The sequence below is a fragment of the Papilio polytes genome, unplaced genomic scaffold (assembly GCF_000836215.1).
Source record: "Papilio polytes unplaced genomic scaffold, Ppol_1.0 DF822845.1, whole genome shotgun sequence".
NCBI classification, from domain to species: Eukaryota; Metazoa; Arthropoda; class Insecta; order Lepidoptera; family Papilionidae; genus Papilio; species Papilio polytes.
Genome location: NW_013526359.1, coordinates 2,243,422 through 2,268,253, shown reverse-complemented (window position 1 = coordinate 2,268,253; position 24,832 = coordinate 2,243,422). Strand labels below are relative to the sequence as shown.

Genomic DNA, 24,832 nt, shown 5'->3' with positions numbered 1-24,832 from the left:
CATAAATTACGTAAGTGTAGCACAGTGAGGTGTAGCTTGGAACAGTCTCCTTATCAACAGATTTATTACGGCATTATAATGATTCGTGGTTTATAAAGCGTCATTCGATTATCTTTTATTTTGTTAGTGAATATAAAGTTGATATATCTCACTTTATGCGTAATATTATTTAGAATTTTAAATTGAGAATTGTTATTTAAAAAAGCGTAACGTGTTGATAATAATTTTTGTGATAACAAATAACTTTCGATCATATGAAATTTTCTTAAGAAAAGCAGAGGTTATTAGGCATTTGGGTCTTTACAACTTTTCGTATTCTTCAAAATAATTTTAGTAAATAATTATTGATTTAATTAAGCCTTTTAGCTTACTTTAAGCTTATGTTAGAAATTCTAAGACTGTTTGGATTTTAAAAATTAACCTCAAATTGCAGTTAAAAAGTTTTAATCGTGAAACTTCAAACCGCAATTGAGATAACGAGCATTTGTTATAGTTAGTATTTAACAACTACTTAGTAAGTTGGAATAATAATTAGGAATTATGTAATTGTATCTTTTGCTGTTGAGTACGATATTACTCAAATATATTAAAGGTTATAAATATTATTATAACCTCAAATTACTTTCTTAGTAAAGCAGTTTTTGACAGAATTGGATTAGAAATACTCGGATCCAATTAGTTGACTTTTGCCTCTAGTACTTTGACGGGGCAATTAACATTCGACACCGAAGTGTCAAGTTGAACAAAAACCTTGCCGGACAAGCTTAGTGAAACGTTGTTTACGATTAGTCTTAAAATGTTTTCTGTTATGTGTCATTGACTGTAATTTAATAGGATTTATTTATAACAGGATTAAATATAGTTAAAACAAAATACTATGAAAATAATACAATGAACAGACAAATATGTTTTCACGTGTTATTGATGCGTGTAATAAAATATATTAAACAACTGTTGCTCGCGACTTCTCCCGGGTAAATTAAAAAAATATAGATAAATATAGCCTATGTTACTCACAGATTCACCTTTCTAATGGTGAAATAATTTTCGGAATCGGCCGAGTAGTTTTTACGTGAATTAAACATATAACTTCTTTAACCGACTTCTTAATTATTTTAGTCGAGGTCGAGGGTTGGGAGGTTTACATATTGGAGGAATTATTTTGTTACTTTTTAGTGTATGGTTTTGTTAAGAACATTTTGTTTTTAATGTTTGAAAGTCAGTTTTTTTATTAGTATTGATTTATGTTGATGATGTTAGATTTGTATTCAGTGCAATACATATGAAAATCGTTGTATTACAAAGTGCTGTTTTTCCATTTTGTTACAATTGTCAGTTATTTGTACAAATAAACATAATTTCATTCAAAATATAACTCAAACTTGTCTTTTAGCCTACGTAAATGAATATAATCCGGAGAGGAATCTTAGCGGTGTAAATAGAACGGAGTCTGAGAGTAACTTTCTTTTCAATGGAATAATGAATGGCCCTTGCCATTTGCTACATTTAAGATGACAAATCTTTTCACTTATTTTAATTGGAAATGTTACAAATGTTACTCCTTTAAATTATGTTTATTCTATTAAAAATTCGGCAGATAAAATACTTCAAGAAACACGTGTATTAATGTTAGATGCTCATATATTTTGAAGATAATGCAAGAGATTAACATTTGTATTATTTGCAGACTCGTTCTTTTTACAAAAAGCCAATATATGTTACTTTACTTTATCGGGATTTTGAAAAGAACTATCATACTTTTACGCCATTTTAACGGTTATAACCAGATTGTTGTCTTACTGTAAGTACTTACGTTATGTGGTTACAAATTATACTCCTAAATGGCTCTTTTCAGAGTACACATTAATATTTCCAGTTCTAAAAGGTATAATAAAGCTTTTGTACAATAAAGGAAACCTCAGTGGAATTGTAATCACTAAAATTGAATACGTAATGTGATTCTTATTGAAGATGTTTTGTCATGTTTCATCCTTTATACGTGCTCCAACATTTTTTGCTTTTTTTTCGAGGAGGGCAGGAAAAGCGAGATTTGAATCCAATTTGTACCGGAATAAATCGTGGCCTGTGCGCGACTCACGATTTATTTTCGATATGATTCTTTTTGCAAGAGATGACTGAAAATAGCTATATATGATAACAGTTTCTCTTTTAATTATACATACTGTTCACAATAAATTACTTACTAAACACGTAAAGGAAAGAAAACATTATACTGAAACTCTTAAAGAAAACAAAAAAAAAGATACGTTTCTCCAAACATCGTGCATTAGCATATTTTGTGATCTCTTATTGATGCTTCTTTCGCAAGTTGTAACATATTTTAGAAAGTATTACACTAACTGCAGTCATTTATTTCTCAAAGGGATCAGAATCCTTTACTCGAAGTACGTGATTGTATTGCACAAAATTGGTCCAAGTGGTTGGTTGAGTCAGGAAACAAGATGACGTCATTAATCTTTGCCTAACGGTCGTCCGAGTGCGAGCGGCTACTCATCACGGAACATTTACTAAATCGACTCCATTACCTTTCTAATAATACATTACCTGGATACTAGAGATAGAAGTAACCCTACAGACTAACTAAATGTTTTAGATGTTAAATCGTTTCATGCTAAAATCGATAATTTTCTGTACAATAACACAGTACCATATAAAAATGGAAGAGCAGTATCCTACTAAAATTGATGATGAAGCGAAGCCTGTTTTCTCGACTCTCAACTGAGTAGAAATAGACAAAGAGATAGTCTATTTTATGCTTGTGCATTTATTTCAGCTCTGATCATACAAAATATACATAAACTACGATGAATCGTAAATATTGCAAGATTGGCTAATCATATTAACTCCATTGTAACAGAATCGGTATATACTTTGAAATAAAATCGTACTACTCATTCGAATAAACATAAATGCTATAAGAGTATAAACAGTTAGTCTGTCAAGCAGTAAACAGTGAAATGATGGCTGTGGCATGTGACACTTTTCTGTGGCAAAGTATCAACGCTTGGCCACATATCTGTCAGGCACTTACATAAGTAGCTTAAGTCTTTTAATAGATACGTGTACGCCGATGATATTATTCGAGCTTGGCCAGCCGCCAGCTCGCTAGGCATTTATAAATAGATGTTTCGACCAACATCATGGAGGATGAGAGTGTGAATAAATTGTAAGCCGCAAACTGACCACAATTTGCGTTGCTACAAATTGGATTCACGTCCAGCTCTTCCATCTCATTCACGGAAAAGGATATGCAATTGTAATGTACACTATAATAGACAATTAAGGGAAAACCAAAGAACTTTAATCAAGACATTCGTTGTCTTATACTAATCGCCGTAACTTAGTAACAATAGTACATACTTAATGACGACTTTGAAGGTCAAAAGGCAGTTTTAATAGTCTTAAAAAATTAACATTAAAAAGTAATTATGCTAAAATTATAAATGCGAAAGTTTAGATGGATGGATGTTTTTAGAGTTTGTAGCCTAAACTACTGAACGGATTTCGATGAAATTTGTTTTAGGTGTAGAGGATAGTCTCGAAGAACATATAGGCTACTCTCTTTTGTTTTTTTTTTTATTCCACGCGGATGGAGTCGCGAGCGAAAGCCAGTTGAAAATAAGCGGACAGAATAGTTCAGCCGTTAAAACGTACATACGTAAAAGTTGAACTCGTTTAAACTTAAACATTTTAAACGCGTATCTTCACTTTATCTGTCTGCATCTCGATATTTATAAGTCTTCATGTTCAAATATTTAATTGTTCATTTTAAAATAAGTATATGTATTATTGAATATTGGACTAACATATTTAACCGCGTTAAAATAAAAAGCAATACTATTATATAAAGTCTAGTTACTCATTGATAAGTAGCTTTCTAATGGAAAATGAATTTTCGAAATCGGCCCAGTACTTTTTTAATTTATTATTAATTATTATATTAAACACATTATTATAATAGTATAGATTTTACACTTTAGTGGTACAATAATTGAACATTGTCACTAAAATTACGAATGTTTTATCTACTGCTTTGATCTTGATATCAAAACTGTTAAAAATCAGATTTACGAAATTTTAGGACAAGTATTTAGAAGGCGATTAAAATATGTAACAAACATAAAAACGCTGTACACTAGTTCATATGAAATAGAACAGTATGTAAAGAGACATGAATACCTTTACATGGCTTCCATTTATCTACTTAAAAATGTATGAGATAAGATAAGTCGGTCGTACTCGGATATAGAAGCACATATTTTCTAGTTTTATCTTTCTGATTCGAAATTAAACTTTACTTTTTAAAATTAAAATGTTCTCAAGACTACTAATAGGATAGTAAGTGAAAGTGACATTTCAAACAGAAAAAGAAAGAAATCCATACAACGATCGATGATTTTCTACGACATATAACGGCGTAACAAGATCTAGATGAACACAAAGGCTACTAAGTTTTTCTTCAATTTAGCGCGTATGAAGTCGTGAGCAAAAGCTAATATAAGATAAATTAGTCGATGACTATACGAATACTTTTTCTGAAATATTCACACTAGGAAGAGATGGATGGATTGCGTAAAAGGTGACATGATCAAAAAGGGAGTGATGACTGAGATGACGTATGATAGAGTTATTTGGAGGACAAAAACCTGTTGTGCCGACCCTACGGGAGTAGGATATGGAGGATGATGACGTTCATGCTAGGAAATTGGGAATGTAAAACGACTTTTCAATAATATTTTACATTGTAAACTTTAGTAGTCAGTAGCAATGCAAGGAAATCTCTTATCTTGTGAGATATCGCAGTAAATTTCAACGTTATGGGCCAATGTTTTATCGATTGAAAGCATATCGTGCCCGAGATGCTTTAACTTCAGATTTAACGTTCTATGAAGTCGTTACGGAAAACAATATCTTATCTGCACTTTAGCTATCAGGATGGCCTAAAACATGCCAAACTATAATACCAATCGAAATGTTGTATTACCGATTTATATGCTTATATATGTACATTATCACATGAAGTTTATTACCTTTACTTTTTATTACTTTTGTCCTTGATATCAAAAATATATGTATTGTTCTCTATTATGATAGTTTTATTATTTTTTTTTCATAAACGTTGTGTTGTATATAATGCATTTAAGGTATTCATCAAATTGTCTGAGTAATGCTAAACTTTAAATAGTGAACTAAGGGTCATATATTTTGACTTACCTGTCAAACATGTGGAACAAAGCCAAACTAAGTCTTGTATAATGCAAAACAAGCATCATATACGGTGAGAATTTACGAGGAAAGTTCCTTGAGAATATCACAAGCTCTGCCCCTGGGAGCACCCGTCTCAATACTAACTCAACCACTATATATTCATATTTATTGTTCGAAACAGAAGTACTAAAGTACAATCCTTTTGGGAGATTGATTATGCATTATCATATTTAAAAAGCTATGAAAAATACTAAAACGTGGGTATTCTGATATTTTTAATTTAAAATATGCATACATTTGTTGAATCTAAATCTACAGTTATTTGGTATTTTTTGAGTCTAAAAACTATATCTCCCTAATCAAGGTCTTGCATAAAAATAAATGGTTCTCTTTGTTATGTAACATTACTCAGGATGTTTTGATGCTCTTATTCTCTTCAAACTGGTTCAAAATTACTTCATTTTAGAGTACAAAAATAGCGCTAGCATAGATTCCTTAATATTATTAAATTGTAGTAAGTTCTTGAATTATAATTCATAAATTAATTATAATAAATATTATTGAAAAGTCAATCTTTCGTAAATTGTTTTGTAACATACTTTTAATGTAACTCAGATATTCCAGATTCAATTTTCTTGACTTAAAGAAATAAAATTGGTAATTTATGTCCCAGTATATGATCCACAGAAAATAATATTTTTCTTGTCGTTTATGAAGAAGTAATAAGGACGATTCGCTTCAAAAACTTTGGGTTGTTTAACATTGATACCAGCAGATCTGGCGCCGACCACTACTGCTGTAACAAAATTTATCAATTTTAATGAATAAAGTTAAAATTTGTAAAGATAAGACAATGTATAAATTGATTTATCTAATGAAATTAATAACGTATGCATCTTTCATATTTCATCGAATAAAAATATTTGAAAAGGGAAACTAATTGTACTCTGTAACGTAGCTTTTAAAACAATAATGGTCAAACATTCCATATTTTTAACATTGTTAATTATTAATAGTTATCAGATAAATGTTAATAAACCATATAAAAAAAGAAAAACATCAATAAAATGTAATTATTACCAAATAATTCTGGACCTTTTACAAAATATTAACATATTGAAACATACTCAGAAGGTTGTTAGGCGAATTCAATCTGTTTTATTAATAACTAGCTGTTCTCGTGTTACTTCATCCGCATGAAATTATGAAAATTTTATTTTATTATTTGTCAAATTATCAATTACAAATGTCAAAATGACATGACAAGACATGATGACAACCTTGCTTCCTTGATGTTGGCAGCAACTTATGGTCTCTTTCGCACATTAGGGTTTTCATCCAAAACATTTACCCCTAAGTTTAATGGCGTTGAAAGATATAGCCTAAAGCGTGACGCAAGTGTAGGGCTTTTATTAAGAAGTTTTGTTCAAAAATATGCTGTAATTGCTGACATCTTAGGCAATAAAGAAGTGTGTGTTTACGCTTTATTATATAAAAAATAGTAAAATAGTAAAAATAGTAAATAGTAATAGTACAGTATAATAGTATATATTTAAAACATGTTATAAAAACTTTAATCATGTTCCAGTATAAGAACCACAGAAGATAATGTTTTTATTAGATCGTATGAAATAAAAATAGGGACGATTTGCTTCGAAAATGTTAGGTTCCCCAACCATAGCGGACAAAGCAGTGACGACTATAGCTGTAAAGAAAATAAGATAAATTACTGTTTTAGAAATCTTAAGTCTTTTTGCTAAATTAATGCTGAATACAGAACCAAAAGAAGGGACTTTAATGTTATGTTGGGCGCTAATTAACTTAGTAATTTCTTAAGTAACACTGGCTGGTTGGTAATGATTTTTCCTCAACACAGAGGGAACTATTAAATACGTCTTCTGTACGGATAACTTTTGTCTCAATTTAAATGTACTTGTTGTTATACTGGTTTTATTTCACGTTTTATATTAAGGGATTATCCTTTTTGTTTTAGTCTAATGTGAATTTACCCTAGATAATAGACGTCATCTTAATTGACAATAATCGTTTTTTCTTTTGATAATTACTTAAAAACATTGTATTGGAATTTTATAACTACGCGATTTAAATAAAATGTTTGATTTGATTTAAGTTTATACCATTTAATATCAATTAAATAATTCGGACAGCGTATCATGTGCCAGTATAACCGCCACAGAACAAAATATTCTTCTGATTATTTATAAAGTAAATGTAAGGACGATTTGCTTCAAAAACTTTTGGTTCTGGCTTTGGTAGAGGTAATGCTTTAGTGCTGATGACTACAGCTGCAAAGAAAAATAGTATACTTTGTTATAAAAAAATACTTTATTACTTGAGTTAAATTCTTTACTACGCCATGTAGAATATAATAATGATTGGTTAATATCTGTCGGACATTAAAGAAATACGTTTGATTGCAAATAATACATCGTTTCATCGAAATCAGTTAAGTATTGTAGAAGACATTAGAATACTATGGCCCAGTGTAGGCACCACAGAAAAGAATGTTCTTCTTCTGATTTATAAAATAATAGAAAGGACGATTCGCTTCAAAAATTTTTGGTTCAGATATCCTCACTGAAGTAACGCCAACTGTTATAGCTGTGAAGGGAATAATATAACATTGATACGAGTCTACAGATTTGTTTTGTTCGAGATTTAATATCCTAATTACGCTCAAAAAATAATGAATATACTTCAGCTGTACTAAGCCTAGACGACACCACGAATTTGTCAACTCAGGAAGATTAGTTCGTGTGCGTATTGTAAGGAAATTGGTGTTGAAATCTACATTTACATGTGTTTTAAAGAATGCTTCCGCTTTTGTATAACAAACTGTCGTACTCGAAATCAATATCCACTGAACCAATTAAATAGATTTAGTGAAGAAATCTACATCAAGGATTAGCTTCATCTATCTCTTTTATGGCAGTAACTGTTTTATTATAAAACTGTTGCTCGCGACTTCGTTCACATCAAATTATATTAATAGTAAAAAATATAGCTTGTGTTACTCACAGATAATATAGGCTTAAGACGGTAAAAGATTATTTTTAATTCTAGCTTTAGTCTTTGAATTAATTCAACAGATACAAAAATTCAAATCTTTCCTCTTTATAATATTACTATAGATTAAACATACCGTTTGCTGCGGCTGCTTCTGAACCCATTTCACTTATCTCTACCGTTGCTTTTTGAACGGCTGCAGATATATACAGTTGTTCAAAAACTTTTAACATTCCAACAATCTCTTTGTTATTAGGGTTTAGTACTTCGGTGATGTTTACCTAGAAAAAATTCTTTTCAATAAAACACTCAAAATGATATCTGAAGAAATTTTTCATAATAAGTTTAGAGACAAGAAATACTAGCTTTCGCCCGCCACACGGTTCGTGCGGAATTAAAAAAAAACTATATGTTTTGCAGACATGCTACAATGTTACAGACATGTTACATTTAAAAAGATTAATTTTGTTTTATTGATCTCAGTTGACTTTGGCGACAGAAGCGGATAGTGTCCAAAATGAAAATCTTACCTCTTTAAATACTTTCGTTAGATCAGTAGTTGTTGATGTTTTTATTGACGGCAAATATACTTTAACTTCTTGACTTTGCAATCCATCGACTATGGATTTAAATGTTTGTGGATCTTGTAGCTTTTGTGCCAGACCTTCTAGAGAATAAGTGTCCTCCGAGGTTGGTAAAACACATAGGAGACTGTAGTTTTTATCTTGATATAACAATTCCAGAGCCTGAATTAAAAATAAAATACAACGAGCTGTTGTTGCGTTACTTGATGATACATTTTTCAATTTCCTTTGATAATAACAACGTTGAAATTTTTTTTACCTTTAATTCCAGTGTGGGACTCTCCATATATCTGAAGTAGCCTTTCTGATACATCATATTGACTGTACTATTTTTATCTTTTGTGATGTAAAAATCTTTCTTTTGGGTATTCTTCGGGTTGAAGGGTTTCGACCAATTACCCTGCAAATAAATTTACAATATAAAATTTTAGTTAACTTCAAAGACTTACATCTATAAATATTTAAACTGTTTGACTTGCCTTGAAGTAAATAGCATTCACCAAAACCAATCGTGTCAATTCGTTTAACATCTTTTCCTCCACAAGATTTGTTATGAGACCATTTGTTTGGGCTTTTACCTGAAATTTTATCCCTTAATTTAGAGGTTATCTGTTCTCAATTCTTTTTTTTCTTTATCTTGGACTAGCTGTTCCCATGAGACTTCATCCGCATGAAATTATAAAAATTTCAATTTATTGTTCACATTTGCCAAATTATCAATTACAAATGTCAAAATGACATGACATGATGTCAAACCATGGCAACCTTGCTTCCTTGATGTCGGCAACAATTTATGGTCTCTTTCCCACATTAAGGTTTTTATCCAAAATATTTACCCCTAAGTTTAACGGCGTGAAAATATACAGCCTAAAGCGTGACGTAAGAGTAGGGCTTTTTATTAAAAGAAGAGTTATTCGAAAATATGCTATGATTGGTGACATCTTAGGCAACAAAGAAGTGTGTGTTTACGCTTTATTATAATAGTATAGATATAGATATAGATATACCAGCCCTGTAAGTTTTACGTACCCAATCGTTAATGGCTTTCGCCGCAGCCGCTGCTTGACTGAAGTCTAAATTTTGTGCTTCAGCATCGAAATAAACTTCTGTATCATATTTGAATGCATCACTCAATTCATATTGTTTATTGGCATAAACTTTTTGCGCCAAATTCAGAGTCACATTTTTTGGTAACTTGAAATTATCTAAAAGCCTTCTAATTCCTTGACGAATCTATGAACACAACGATTCTGTTAAATGTAAAAAAATAACGAATCCAACAGATATTTTAGTAGTAAAATTTCAATTACCTCATCCTTGTTATCGACATTCAATACATTTGTAATTTGCGCAAAGGCTTTCCCAATCGTGTATAATGCAATTTCAGCTAGCGGTATCAGACACGAAAATGGCGACGCTATGAAACTTTCATTCGGATTTTCATTTGTTTTAAACTGCAAAAGAATAAATTATTATTAAGGAGCGTATTCTATAGTTGTAGAGACTATAGCCTCCGCAACTCAGTTACTCACTTGTAAAAATGTTTGTGTAAAACGTGCGTTTCCGGCCAAAAGTTTTTCCAAAGCTTTATCAGCATCTACTTCAGCGGGCGGCGTGGTTACTGTTGTTGGCACTTCTGTTGTTGTTGTTGTCGGAGTCTCAGTGGTAGTGGCTTTAAAAATTGCATTTAATTATGTACAATTACCATTAATCAGTTTTAATTTAAGAAATATAAAACCGTAACAGAAGTGAAGAATTTTTTTTGTTACACTTAAATTGTATCGACATAAAACTTTTAATTAATAACTGAGAAGACAATTAAAAAAATATGTTTTTCCAATATTTTGATAACTAGTAAACGGCTATTGACCGAAATTCAGCCTTAATTCCTAATTAAAGTTATTTTTTATTTCATAATTGCTTTATGCACTTCTTCAAATTCACTAAAACTGAGTTAAATTTCATATTTCCCAGATAGCACAATTTTCCTCAAAAAGGGGAAAAAACACTATACGTATTGTTATGTTTTGAATGAATTTCTTTGTGATTATAATAAAGTTTACTAACTGTACTGTCCGTTGTCTACGACACATTTTCCTACATCGTTTCTCACGTAACCAAGTACACATCGACAACCCTTTTTACAGCAATCAGATGGAGATGCGCAAGTTTCATAATATTCGTTTACACCTCGACATTTTGGATCTGTAATAAAATATGTACTCCACTAACAAGGCAGGCAAACAAACTTAACAAATTAAAAATATTATAAGCAATGACAGAGTCCATAGAAGCTTTAACTGCTAGAAGAATAACTCGCTCCAGTACCGCTTCTATCGCTACTAGTGCTCTGGGTGATATATATTTTTTTTATAAATTATAGAATTCCTCTAGCATGAAAGCCAGAGCCTTTATTATGCTTCATATAATTCATCTGCTTCATTACATTTTTATCTCATACATTTTACTTTTTATTTTTACAGATTTTTTAAAATACACAAGCTAAGATACATTAAGATTAAAATAAATATTACTAAGACTACAGGTACAATATTAAAATTATGGACATTATTAAAATTATAACTGGTATATGAAATGTAAAATAAAATATAGGATAAGTATAAAATAAGTATAAAATAATAAAATAGACTAGATTCATATGCTACGTTACAATTCCCTAAAGTTTTAATATGACTAGGTTTAAGTATATATGTAAATATGACTATGAGTAAATATGACTGGGTGATATTTTAACAGGCCCCCTTTTTTGCGCTGTGGGTGTAACCAAGTTTATGTGAGACTGTTTAATTTGCAGACTTGTGCCCCTCTTTAGGTCCAGCACCCTGAGCTGTCGCATAACCTCGCCATATCCTAACACTGGCTTGGCCTGTCTCGCTAGACCGGTGCAATGACACGACCATTGAAAGGACAGACGTAAAGTTGAAGTCCCTTTTATGATGATGATAATGTTATAGGAGAGTTTATTCATTTAATTTACCTTTTCTTTCCGGACAATTGTTGATAGGGACACATTTCCCTTTAGCGTTTCTCAAATGATTCTTTTTGCATACGCAACCGTAAATACAACTGCTTCTAACAACATCAATACAAATGGCAGGTCGTTTAAGATCCGAGCAATTGCGTCTGGCGCATCCTCCATTGACGCAATCAGAAAATGTTTCTAACTGGCTTCGGCAAACTGGAGAAAGATGAATCTTATCAAGTTTCCTTACTCATAGTATCAAAACTTAATAGTATAAAGCGACCAAATATTGTTCTTGACCAAAAATGAAGAGTTACAGCATTTTTTGTCCTTACATAAATCAAAAAAATATTTTTTTATACTCAGGGGCGCGTGTTTCTGGATTATAAATTGAAATCAATATGCTAAAGTCCGTATACTGGAAAACATTACTTACATTTATTTTTCGCAATACATTTGCCTTTATCGTTACGAGCATAATCATTTTCACAACGACAGCCTACAACACAAGAGTCGTCTGCAACTTGAGTGCTTGATTCACATGTTTCGTAATATTCATGGGGTCCATCACATACGTATTCTGGTGCATCTACACAAACATATATTAATATAACACTACACACAACATATAATAACAATGTAAACAATAATGCTAGTTACTGGTGTTTAAATTTTTACTAATGACTATGCTATGTGATTTTTTTTAAATAAGTAACAATTCGTGTTTGTTTTCTTCCCGTACTTCTGAGGGTACCTAAAAAGGTTTGAGTTAAATGTAAAAATTGAACTGATAATATCTTATAGTTTTTAATTATACTTTTACTAGGTACTAGATTCTGCCTACTGCTGCCAACACTTCAACAGTATTTAATATTGACATTGCAAGCTGGATTCCACTTAGAGCGAGCACACGCCTTTGACAGTTGACATGAAAATTTTCTAGTCTATGTTGTATTTTAAATTTAATTGTTATATTATATTGTTTTTAAATTAGGCTTAGATAAAATGATATAAACTGATACATAGAAGTAAGATTTAAATGTAAATTTATGTTTTAAGTTAAAAATAAAGAAATAAAGATACACCCGCTCCCCAGGTCCCTGACTCAAAATGTGTTATGGGAACAAGAGAGCGGCGTGTAGCCGCTCTCAAAAAAAAAAAACTATCGCACAACTGTTTAGTCGCGCTTTTTATTCTGTTGAGCTCATATGGTTAATTACGCACACAGTTGAATGGGTTGCGAAACAATCGACAATCACACAACCGTTGTGCGATAGTTTAGTTTAGCCCGCTCTTAGTTTAATAAAATTTCCAATACCTTCATCGCATGTATCAGACGACACATAGGAGGAACTCTGCGTGTAAGTTGAAGCAGACGACGACGTTGAGGTAAAATTAGAGATGTCGTAAGAAGCGCCATCTATTAAAAAATGGGATTAAAATTGATAAACTATTTTGTTTAAAAATGTAAATCGACGTAAATAAAATTAACTTTACCGTATATCTTACATAATTCTGAATTTTATTTATTACATTTGAGATAATCTATTTGTCGATAATTTAGTTGTTTGATGGTAAAAATATGCTACAACTTTTCTTTTTTTATTAGAATACATACTCGTAAGAATGAAAATCAATGCGTTGTCAAAATAATCAAAAACATCATTCTGTCTTATGTATAAGAGTAAGAATAAGAATATCTTTATTGCAAACGAAGGTTAATTACATTAATCACTGTTGCCTTGAAGAAGTCGTCACGTCGACGTCGGAACTAGGATTCCTGTTTTTAAGGAACCAAGGACTTCCCTTACAAAGTGATTCAATTTTGGTAGAAACAAAAAGAAAATTAACTGTTTAATTAGTTTTAACAAGTACGTTATTTTATTATATCTATTTTATAATTTATATTATATCCCCATACCTGAACATAGCACCGTTAAAAAATTCGCTGCGAGCAGTAAAACAATAGGTGTTTCCAACATTGTTTTCAATTATCAGCTGCCATTATTTCAAGGTCTTCACAACTTATATAGCGTTTCGTGCAACTGTTATAACATCGTGTATCGCAAAGTAATTATTTTATTAGTTATTTTAACAGACGGCACAGTATTGTCTTTTAATATTTGCTCCAAATTGCTATTATCTTTCACTTCTTTTTTAAACTAATTAAACAGAGGCCAACGTGTTTATGAGTTCCATTTACGTATTTGTCGTTCAATGATAACTGTGAACATGTTTTACGCAGATAAAGTCGTTTAATTATTATTTTTATTATTTTATAAAATCGTACATTAACTAATGTTATGGTCAAGCATTACTTTTTTATTTGAACACGTGTTTTAGATTTACCAACAATAAAATATAACATACAATTTTTATTACACGTGTACTGTTGATATTGTGATATGATAAAATAACAATTACTTTTAAGGAAAAAATTGCGAGTTTTAGAAAAGAAGAGATTACGAGGAAATAAGGGATAGGCAGAGAGACATAACTAATGACCCCAAAGGCGTTATTCCTTTATGACTCCTTTGTGCTTCCGGTTTAAAGAGATTTATTAAAAAGGAAGTTTAAGAAAAGATAACACAGGGATTCTCAATCGACATTTCTATTATAGTAATTATTTTACCCGAAATTTAAGTAAATTTAATTAAAACAAATACGATCTTCTTCTCGAAAAGGGATATGCGTGAACTAGAATGCTGCTTTTATTTCCCAGTATATGTTCCACAAAACAATACGTTTCTTTTGTATAGAACAAAATAAATAAATGGTCGGTTGGCATTAAAAATTGCTGACTTTATAATTGCCATTCTCAGGCTGGTTATTACAGCTGAAATTAAATATTATGTTTTTAATTTATTGTATATACATGTATGTGATATTTTTTATTGTTATTTTAAATGCATACGCACCATTCGCAACAGTTGCTTCTGTACCGAACTCATTGATAACTAACACTGCTTTTTGGATAGCTACGGAAACGTGCATTGGCTGAATGTATTCTAGCATCCCACTTATGTCAGTTGTATCTGGGTTAAATATTTCAGTAACATTAACCTGTAAATGAAGATTAGTGTTATCAATATATTTTTAACCGACTTTCAAAAGTAGGTTATGAATTCGTCAAATTTTTTTTTTATAATAAATTCCTCCAAACCCGTTCAATACAACTTCGATTCCGTACGTAAGTTAACTTGTGTTCGAGTTGGTTCTTAACGAGTTAAATTAAACCTCTGGACTTACTCCTTCTAGAATTGGTTTTAGATCTGTTGTTGTAGTAGTTAATATTGAAGGTAAATGTACTTCAACTTCATCAATTGATAAATCGTTAATTATTCCTTCAAAAACATGTGGTTCTTGAATTTTTTGTACTACACCTTCTACGCTGTAATCATCTTCAGACGTTGGCAAAATAATCAAGAGACTATAATCTTCGTCTTCATACTTTAGTTCCAATGCCTAAAAAAACTGTAAGTTGTAATTGCGAGAAAAACATACGATATTACAGAAGATATTCTTATACAGATTATACAGAAGGTATTCTTAAAAGAGTATGTTAAGTTTTCTATTGTTGTAGCTATTTTATTTCATTCTTCTGTATAAGAATTTAAAACTATATTTTTAAAACAAATGGCACGTAAATATAAGTGTAACTATTAACTAATTTGTTGCCGTCTAACGATCGTTTGTTTAATCTTAAGAGCAGGACCCTCGAGATACAGGCTGCGCCTAGTGCGAGGGTACTGGTCAATATAAAAAAAAAATCTACTGTATTTTACTACTCCGTGTATACATGATTGTTGGATTTAAATAAACATTTTTTCATTTTCATTTTTCATTTTCATTATATTAGCTGAACCTGTAGTGATATGAATAAGAGGAATCGAGTTATATACCTGTATTTGTAGTTCAGGGTTTTCAGCGTATAAGAAATATCCTTCTTGAAACATCATGTTAACGGTTATTTTTTCATCTTTTGTTATATAAAAGTCTTCTGGTTTAGTATCATCTGGGTCAAATGGATCTTTCCATTTAGCCTTAAATGTGTAGTGAAAATAATTATTTCGGGTACCAAGATATTTTCTCATCTCAAAGTGTTTACAAACATACTTACTTTGAAATGAATGGCATTAACTAAAACCATTTGTGTAAAGCTGTTTAACATATTTGCGGTAACAAGTTCCGGTATTTTGCCATCTGTTTTTGTGTTTACCTGTAATTAAACTTTGATAAATCAAAACTTGTTTTTAATAGTTTTTTTAGGTTACTGCATAATTTGGTCATACCCAATCGTTGATTATTTCTGCAGCTTGTTGGTTTTGACTGAAATCTAAATTTTGTGCTTCTGCATCAAAATATTCTTTGGTATCATATTTAAAGTCGTCAATGAAATCGAAATCGAGACTGCCGTATACTTTTTGAGCAAAAGTAATTGATACTTTTTGTGGCAACGCAAAGTTATCCAAAAGTTTTCTGAATCCCAGTCGAACCTAGAATATAAATGTAATGCATTATTCAATGATTTATAAAAAAAAAGTATCGTATATTGTAAGGAATAAAGTAAACCTCATCTCTTTCATCAATATTCAAAACATTAGAAAGTTGTTCGTACGCTATTCTAGTGGCATATAGCGTAAGTTCCGCTAAAGGCAGCAACACAGAGAATGGCGATGCTATGAAACCTTGTCCAGGATTTTCTCTGGTTTTTAACTATAACAAAATGAAATACATTCATACAAAATGAAATACATTCATCTGTTAAGTATAGAGATTAGGATTAATTCTTAAAGTTTTAATCCCGAAGTATCAATACTTACACTTAAAAAATTGGTAGTAAATGCCTCATTGCCTTTCCAAATTTTATTTAAGGCTAATTCAGAAATCTGAACATCTTCGTTGTTAGCTACAAAAAAATAACACATGATAATGAAAACGATAAGTAGATGATGTATAAATAGTAAAGTACAATTTAGTTTAGGTTCAGTAGATTTTAACATACTTGTTATGTAACTTGTAGCTAAGAATGATTAATAGAATTGGAGTTTCGTACCTCTACATATTGTTGTACATAAGGCCAAGAATAGAAATACAAGTGTTTTCTGCATTGCATACAATAAACAGGCATTTTCCAAGGCTATCTATTCTTATATACAAAGTCATGCTATGGTAACTGATGTTGCGGATATAAATCGAATTTTTCACCGTTTAATCGAATTTATTTGTTATTTTATCGTGAAACCATTTCGTTAAAATTCTTCTTATTTTATAATGATACTTCACAGTCTAATTTTTATTTTTTTTTCATAGAACTCATAATTATAATCAAGGTTTTTTATTGTATAACAAACAGCCACCAGTATTCGTCAAAACAGAGTAGCGTAGCCCACAGACATCCGCATTTGCCAACGTTGCCTACCTATTTTCAACAGCGTAAGGAGGTGCATAGAAATAGGATATTTCCTCTTCTTATGCTACCCATCCCAATTCAAAGCCACCATTCCCACCCTTATTTTGCACAAAAAGACGGAAAGGCGAAGCGGACCAAATTAGCCCTTAGGCACATACTCATCAGGTGGAATTGCACCCATGTCACGTCTGTATTTTGTGTGGTCGTGTTGTTCACTAGGCGAGGCGGCCACTTCTTGCAAAGATGTTAAAGCGGGCTCTACCACTGTTAAAATCTAACTCATCTACATAACAGCCAAAATTATAATTAAGAGATAACCAATGATTGTTTTATCTCAATGCAGGTCGCTCAAATGTGCCAAAAGTGATAAAACCTTTTAAACTCGTAAAATAAGATGGGATAATAATATTTAAATTTATTAACTGCATTTACTCAAACATTCTGAATATCTACATGTTGTGACAAAAATATGAAACAGCGACGGTTTTTATTTAATCAAATGTCTTGCAAGTTAACGTAACGTCTGTAATAATGAGTGAATATGGGAATTTCTTTTGTTTTCTGTAGTTCATTTGTTATTATTATTTAATACCTAGCGGAGCTGCGGAAGACCAGTTTTAGTCCTTTTACATTTTTATCCATACAATAACGAAAACTAACGGGATATGGATTTCTTGGAGAAGCAAAGGATAGGTTCTATATTTTATAATCGGTAAATTAAACAAGGGTTGCTATCCTTGTGATGAAGAGATGAAAAGAAGAGAATGGCCGAAGAGATGCTTCTCCATAACCAACTTTCCAAAAGAAGGAGGTTCTCAACTTGTTTGTAGGTTTTTTATAGTAGCCACCTTCTGCTAACGAACATATACCCTAAGGCCATCCTACGACACGATTAACTGCTTAAGTTGTTGCCATTTTATCACTATGCCTTAACCATCGCCTATACATAGTGCCCTTGCGTGTCAAATAATTCTTTCCTGTTTTGCTCCACTTAAAGCTACATGGGTCACGTTAGAAAATAACATTTACTATTACTTATTGCTTGTATCATCATATTTTATTGACATTAAAATAGAATTAAATCACGTATTCTCCATAGTATGATCCACAGAACAAAACGTTCTTCTTATATAGAATGAAATAAAGGAAAGGCCGGTTAGCGTTGAAAGTTATTGGGGGCGGTTTGACCAGTGGCGCCGATGGTAAAAATTCTATATCTGTAAACAAAAATCACAATATTACAATGAAGTTCTGAAAAAGGTTACACAATGCGAACTATTCAAAGTTAAAAATCTGTTACCATAATATTTTGTATCCGCAAATTTACAAATCTGCGGTTCACGGTAGCTCCATCTATTGGATAGTCCATCTACTAGATACCTCATAGATAGATCTTAGGAGATTATTTAAAAATTAACCCCATTATCTTAGCTCTTCAATGACGTTATAACTAGGAACTTATTCTAAAGAAATGTATGTAAATAAAACCAACAATGCGAATTCTAATAAAGTCCAGCACCAATGATTAAATTTAATATAGCGTATGGGGTTAAAATAAAGGCAAATAGTCTTTGTCACTTTCTGACGGAAACATATCGTATTACCAATAACCATGTATAAGCAATCGACTTACGCAGCTATTAGTACCGGAACCAATTGTAGGTACATGGTTGTGTTCCATACAGAGAACCCATTCCCCCTTTGTTTTTGCACAGTCGGTGACCACCGTTTTAGTTGGTGCGAATCCGTCACTCTAGGTCCCAATGACTCGGAATATGCGTAGGCATTTCCCCGCGAAAAAAAAGTTACCTAAGTTCAATCTTAAATTTTAAGATTTTTTTTATAATACGTACTATTTGATGCAGCTGCTTTTGTACCCAACTCATTGATAACCACAACGGCTTTTTGAACAGCAACAGAGATATGTATTGATTGATTATTTTTCAGTAACCCATTAAGATCCGAATTGCCAGACACGAACATTTCAGTGACATTTACCTGCGTACATAAATATTATAAATACCAACAATAGTTCATCATCACCAGCTCACTATACGTCCCCACCGAGGGGCTCGGAGCCTACCCTAATAAGGGGTGACTAGGCCATAGTCAACCACGCTGGCAAAGTGCGGGTTGGTTGACTTCACACATATCTTTGAATTTCTTCGCCGATATGTGCAGGTGGCATCACGATGTTTTCCTTCACCGTAAGAACGTCGGGTAAATTATGTACATACGAGCTGTTGCCCGCGACTTCGTCCGCGTAGTATTAGAAAACATACAAACTATATAAATTACAAAAAGTTACGTATCCCTCGGGGACCGGACATTTCTCGGGGATAAAGCTTATCCCATGTGTACACCAGACTTTGTTTTATATCTGTGCCAAATTTCAATATGATATGTTGAACCGTTGCAGAATGATCGAGTAAACATTAAAAAACTAAATTAATGAATCCCACGGGAACCGTAACTATTCCCGGGATAAAAAGTAGCCTATGTGTTCTTCCAGACTGTGATCTAAACCTGTGCCAAATTTCATAGAGATCCGTTCAGCCGTTTAGGCTACAAACGCTAACAAACATCCATCCATCCGAATATCGAAAAATCGAAAATCACGGCACGAACACGGCAGCGGGATTCGAACCCAAGACCTGTGGATTACAAGTCAAGTGTTCAAACCACTGAGCCACCGACGCTCCGTACAACAATAGTTACGTAATCTTTATCGCTATATAAATAACTAGCTGTTGTTCGCGACTTCACCTGCGTTAATTTAAAAATAATGAAAAATATAGCCTATAAGCTTTAGCCTGTGACTCTATCCGCGTGGAGTTAAAAAAAACAAAAGTGAGTAGCCTATGTGTTCTTCCAGACTATCCTCTACATCTATACCAAATTTAATTGAAATCCGTTCAGCCGTTTAGGCTACAAACTCTAACAAACATCCGTTCATCGAAATTTCTTCAGGCCGAATCGCGGGAGAGCGCACACGGTCTGACCGCATGTACCTTCTTGACTCCCTACAAATTATATTATCTATTTACTTGTGACAAGTCTCCACGTCCATTCATCCATCCAAACTTTCGCATTTATAATATTAGTATGATGTTTCTCAATGTTAACTTAGCTTTTTAATGGTGAAAAAATTTTTGAAATCGGCCCATTATTTTTTGAGTTATTTCATGTTTTACAGAAATACAAATCATTCCTATTTAGTATGGATATAATGTTAGTATGGATTTAATTCATATTTACGCCTTTTAGGATTCCCTGTAAATCTGTTGTACTGGAAGTTTCTATAGACGGTAATGATACTTCAACTTCTGCGTTTCTCAAATCATCGATAATTTCTGTAAACACTTGGGGATTTCTAATCCTCTTAGCCACTTTTTGCAAACCATAATCAACTCGTGACGTGGGTAGTATAACTAAAAGGCTATAATGCTGCTTCGTGTATGGTAGTTGCAATGCCTGAAATAACAGACACAAAGATTACGAAAAGCTTCAATTTAAACTTGACATTTCAATAGTTATGTTTCTAACTCTCGATCATCCGAGACCGAGAGCTCAGTATCCGATGAAGCTGTAAAAACCGTCATAGGGTTAACATTAACATCACCGAAAACAAGAGAGAAGAGTTATGTTTCAAATTTCAATATGCTCTATCTTTATTAACATTACCACGAAAAATTTTAATCAATTGAAGTACTTTCTTTACCTTTATTTGAAGAGCTGGATTTTCCATGTATTTAAACGTATTCTTTTGATACATCATTTTTACTTCAACCTGCTCGCCTATCGATAAGTAAAAGTCTTTATGTTTTGTGTCATTTGGATTGAAAGCATAGTCCCAATCACCCTAAAATATATGTATCATGATAAGTTAATTTAGTCCATTCGTAAGATATTTTTGGCTGCAAATTATCTTACCTTGAAATAAATGGCATTAACTAAAACCATATTTGTTGATTGGTCCAACATATTGGGTTCAACAATTCGTGAAATGAGACCATGGGTTTGTTCTTGCACCTTTAAGGAAAGAAAATTTTATTTAAATTTCTATTGGTTTTTGATCATTTAGTTTTTGTAGTGTGTAATTTACCACTCATGGTGCAATTAGATCGAACATTTATTATAATAACAAACATACGTGCTGAATAACAGCAAAATATAATTACAATTAACAAATGGTGCTAAGTTGGTTTTACGATAACCACTTGTTGTATTAAATTTCGTTTTTTAGTGGGTACCAAATTTCTTTTACTATACATACCCACTCGTTGATCATTTTCGCTACTTCTTGATTCTTTTCAAAGTCTACATTTTGAGCTTCGGCATTAAAATAATCCTTAGTGTCATTTTTAAAGTCTTCAGATAATTCTGTATTTACATTGGAGTAGATTCTTTGAGCTAATGAAATCTGTACATCATCAGAAGATGAAAAAGACTTCAAAATTTCACGGAAACCACCCCCAACCTAAAAGAAAAATCCTATAAGTAAAATTGAGAGATAAAAGTTAAAGGTCGGCAACGCATCTGCGGTGCTGCGGATGTCTATGCGAGTTGGCAATCTCTTCTCATTAGGTTTAAATACATAGTTAATATAATATAAAATAAAACAATTGAATACCTCTATTCTATTGTCGACATGAAGGATATTTGTTAGTTGATCGTGTGTTGTTCCATTGGCGTACAGTGCAAGTTCTGCCAGGGGTATTAGAACAGAAAACGGAGATACTATAAAACTGTTATAAGGACTTTCATTTAGTTTTAACTGAAAACAAAAATTCACATAAGAATCTTCGCATAATAATATTTAATACGTTTTAAAAATCATACATATTGTTACGAGCGTAGGGATAGAGGTGTTAAAACAGTTTGGTAATTCCAGTTTAATTTATTCTTGACTCCCACTCACAGGAATTCACTGCATTATCACAATTCGTTAACACTACATGACACACAACAACACAGAGTCTAGCACTGAGCACTTCACAAAACACCACTGATTCTATAACACCAGCACTTTCACTTCACGGTCATCTTACTTCTTCGCTATTCACCGAGGACTTCTTCACAGTTCACTTTCCACCGTAAGACTCATCGGGTCGGATCCCTCTCCCCTTATATAGCCCGAATTTCGATCTTCTTTTCGTTATTCTTTTGTGACAATACATTATCGATTGTTTTTGATTCTCGATGCAGCTTCAAATATTCCTTTTAAATTCTACTTTTCCTTTATAAAGATGTACATCTTTTAATGTCTTTTCCGCTACTCGCCAACGGATGGCGCTGCGATAGAACATTTTGGAAACTTCTCGACTATTCGACGGAGGTCAATTTCGCTGCTCGCCGTCAGAAGTCGCTGCTATAGAACATTCTGGAAACAGCTCGATTTTTTCACGGACATAAAATCTGCTACTCATAATCGATAAATAGTCGCGACAACAAAATTGGTATTATTAAAATTTGACGTTTCAAAGAATAAATAATACTTACATTTAAAAAGTTTAGTGTGAACTCCGTATTTCCTTGCCATAATGATTCAACGGCAGTATCGTACCTTGGTTTAGCTAGAATAAGTAAAATTAAAATTGAAATAAAATGAATTTCTGTCTTTAATTCTAATGGAAAATTATGTTTATTTTCAACCAAAATTAGATAATAATCAATAATTAAATAAAAAATAATTAAAACTCCATACCTGTACATAATGTAATAATGTATGCGTTAGCTACAGAGAGAAATAAAACTGTTTTCATCATGGTGTGCCGCGCATACCGATTCGCTTCAAGATTTCTAGAATTTATATAGCAATTTAGAATGTTGTAACTAATTACCGTTATAAAGTAAAACAATACCTGATTTAAACATGATAATAGTATATGATTTTATAGGGTCTTTTTCATAGCTTATCATAAATTCCATTTAATTTCAGTTATTTTGTTCATAATAAGTAAACATTTTAATAAAAAGCAAATTCGAGTTCCAAACAAAATACACGAAAGACAAAATAGCAATACACTAAAAAGGAACGAAATAACTCGTGAATTAATCAGACCTAACTTACTGTAGCTATCATGTCTACATTGTATTGGTTGTTTAAGTAATTTCTTTTCCCGTCAGAGGACTTAATTACGTATTTTCGAAACCAACTTCACACTTAAGCCGCATAACCATTATGTGTCTTGAGAGCTGATATTGCAAGGCTTGTGTTTTACTATTAATTCTACACAGTAGTTTTTGGTTGGTGCCCTTTTATATACGCAGCATTTTCCAAGCGAGAAAAAAATTGACGGATGTGTATGGAGAAGGCGTGTTAACAGTACACCAGTGCCAGAACTCGTTTGCAAATTTCGATCCGGCAATTTTGATGTCGAATATGCACCACCGTCTGGAAGGCCGATCGAAGCTAACAAAGATGCGTTAAAGCATTAGTTGATGCAAATCGGCGAATAACCACACCAGAGATCGGTGAGAGATTAAATTTGTTGAATTCAACTGTTTATGGCCATGTCTTTATGTTATGTTCATACACTGTCTTTCATGTTCCCCAAAAAAAACGAAATGACTTTCCGAACAACCCTATACAATTATTTTTACTTTGATGTCTGATGATGATTTTCACCATAACAATTAACTATTCAACGTATAGTACCGTTTTTAACGTATAGTAACTATTTAACTACGCCCCAGTCTTTGACTCCAAAAATTAAACAAAGAAATGGCACCTAAAACTGAAAATAGAAACTGAAAGCACTACCTTTCGGATGAAAAAGAATTGTCTTAATGGCTCCACCAGGGGCCTTTTGCCGTAACACATATAAAAAAAAAACATACAGACGAATTGAGTACCTCCTTCTTTTGGGAAGTCGGTCAAAAAAGACGTTTAAATTAAGCAGAAAACATAGCCAATGTTTAAGAAATCAGCTGCTCTATAAACTTGTAATAACCTATAATTAAACGATTAACATCGTTTCTATTTACACAGCTTAAAAATTGTTTTGAGGAACCCTAAATTAAGGTATTATTTACGTTATATCATGTGTGACTAACTAATTTTCATCCGCATATTAAACGCGTAAAATTATTCTTCTTATCAAGCAAAACGAAATACACAATAATAAGGTAAACATAAATTAAACTGACTTTTGTAAGTCTGTATCAAGATTGACAGTTTCAAACGGTGATGGGTCTCTAAGAAATTGAGATCACAAAATGTTTTCATCGAAGTTTTTAGATTAGTCTAGTTTTTCCTTTTAATAAAAAAATAATATAAGATACCGCCAGTGCAAACTTCTAGCTACTAGTTTATTATTTGAATATTCAAACACCACTAATATTATGAAAATTTTATTAAAAAGTGCGATGTAATATCCCGTTTAATCGCCTTAAGAATTAGTTAAATAATTTGAAAAAGCACTTTTAACTCTAAAATCGAATATTCGAGCAGAAATAATAAATAAGTTTCACAAAGTTCACTCAACTCGGAGAAACTTGGAACGGATTTACAACTTTGACGTACTTGTTAAGGTAAAGATTGGTGGTCCCGCAAATTAGTTGATCGTTAGTTTCTTGCGAACTTCAAAACGA

General features: G+C 32.1%; 2 protein-coding genes across 2 annotated transcripts; both read right to left on the bottom strand.

The window, feature by feature from the left end:
- Positions 1-6,848: 6,848 nt before the first annotated feature.
- Positions 6,849-13,937, bottom strand: LOC106105326 (antichymotrypsin-2-like). Its single transcript, XM_013285617.1, has 14 exons — positions 13,745-13,937; positions 13,142-13,243; positions 12,260-12,412; positions 11,839-12,039; positions 10,908-11,045; positions 10,373-10,512; positions 10,151-10,294; positions 9,848-10,073; positions 9,320-9,432; positions 9,100-9,240; positions 8,787-9,002; positions 8,393-8,537; positions 7,368-7,535; positions 6,849-6,934 (listed from the first exon to the last, which is right to left on the bottom strand). Exons 1-13 carry the CDS (start codon positions 13,803-13,805, stop codon positions 7,402-7,404), a joined length of 1,914 nt encoding a protein of 637 aa, XP_013141071.1. The 5' UTR covers positions 13,806-13,937; the 3' UTR covers positions 6,849-6,934; positions 7,368-7,401.
- A 673-nt stretch (positions 13,938-14,610) lies between these two features.
- On the bottom strand, positions 14,611-23,113 carry LOC106105325 (antichymotrypsin-2-like). The gene is made up of 15 exons (XM_013285616.1): positions 23,101-23,113; positions 22,739-22,812; positions 21,870-22,013; positions 21,513-21,716; positions 21,170-21,268; positions 20,958-21,098; positions 20,495-20,710; positions 19,090-19,234; positions 18,323-18,453; positions 16,396-16,539; positions 16,116-16,319; positions 15,726-15,866; positions 15,073-15,288; positions 14,786-14,886; positions 14,611-14,659 (listed from the first exon to the last, which is right to left on the bottom strand). The coding sequence occupies exons 1-15, from the start codon at positions 23,111-23,113 to the stop codon at positions 14,611-14,613; spliced, it is 2,022 nt and encodes a 673-aa protein (XP_013141070.1).
- Between the last annotated feature and the right edge of the window lie 1,719 nt (positions 23,114-24,832).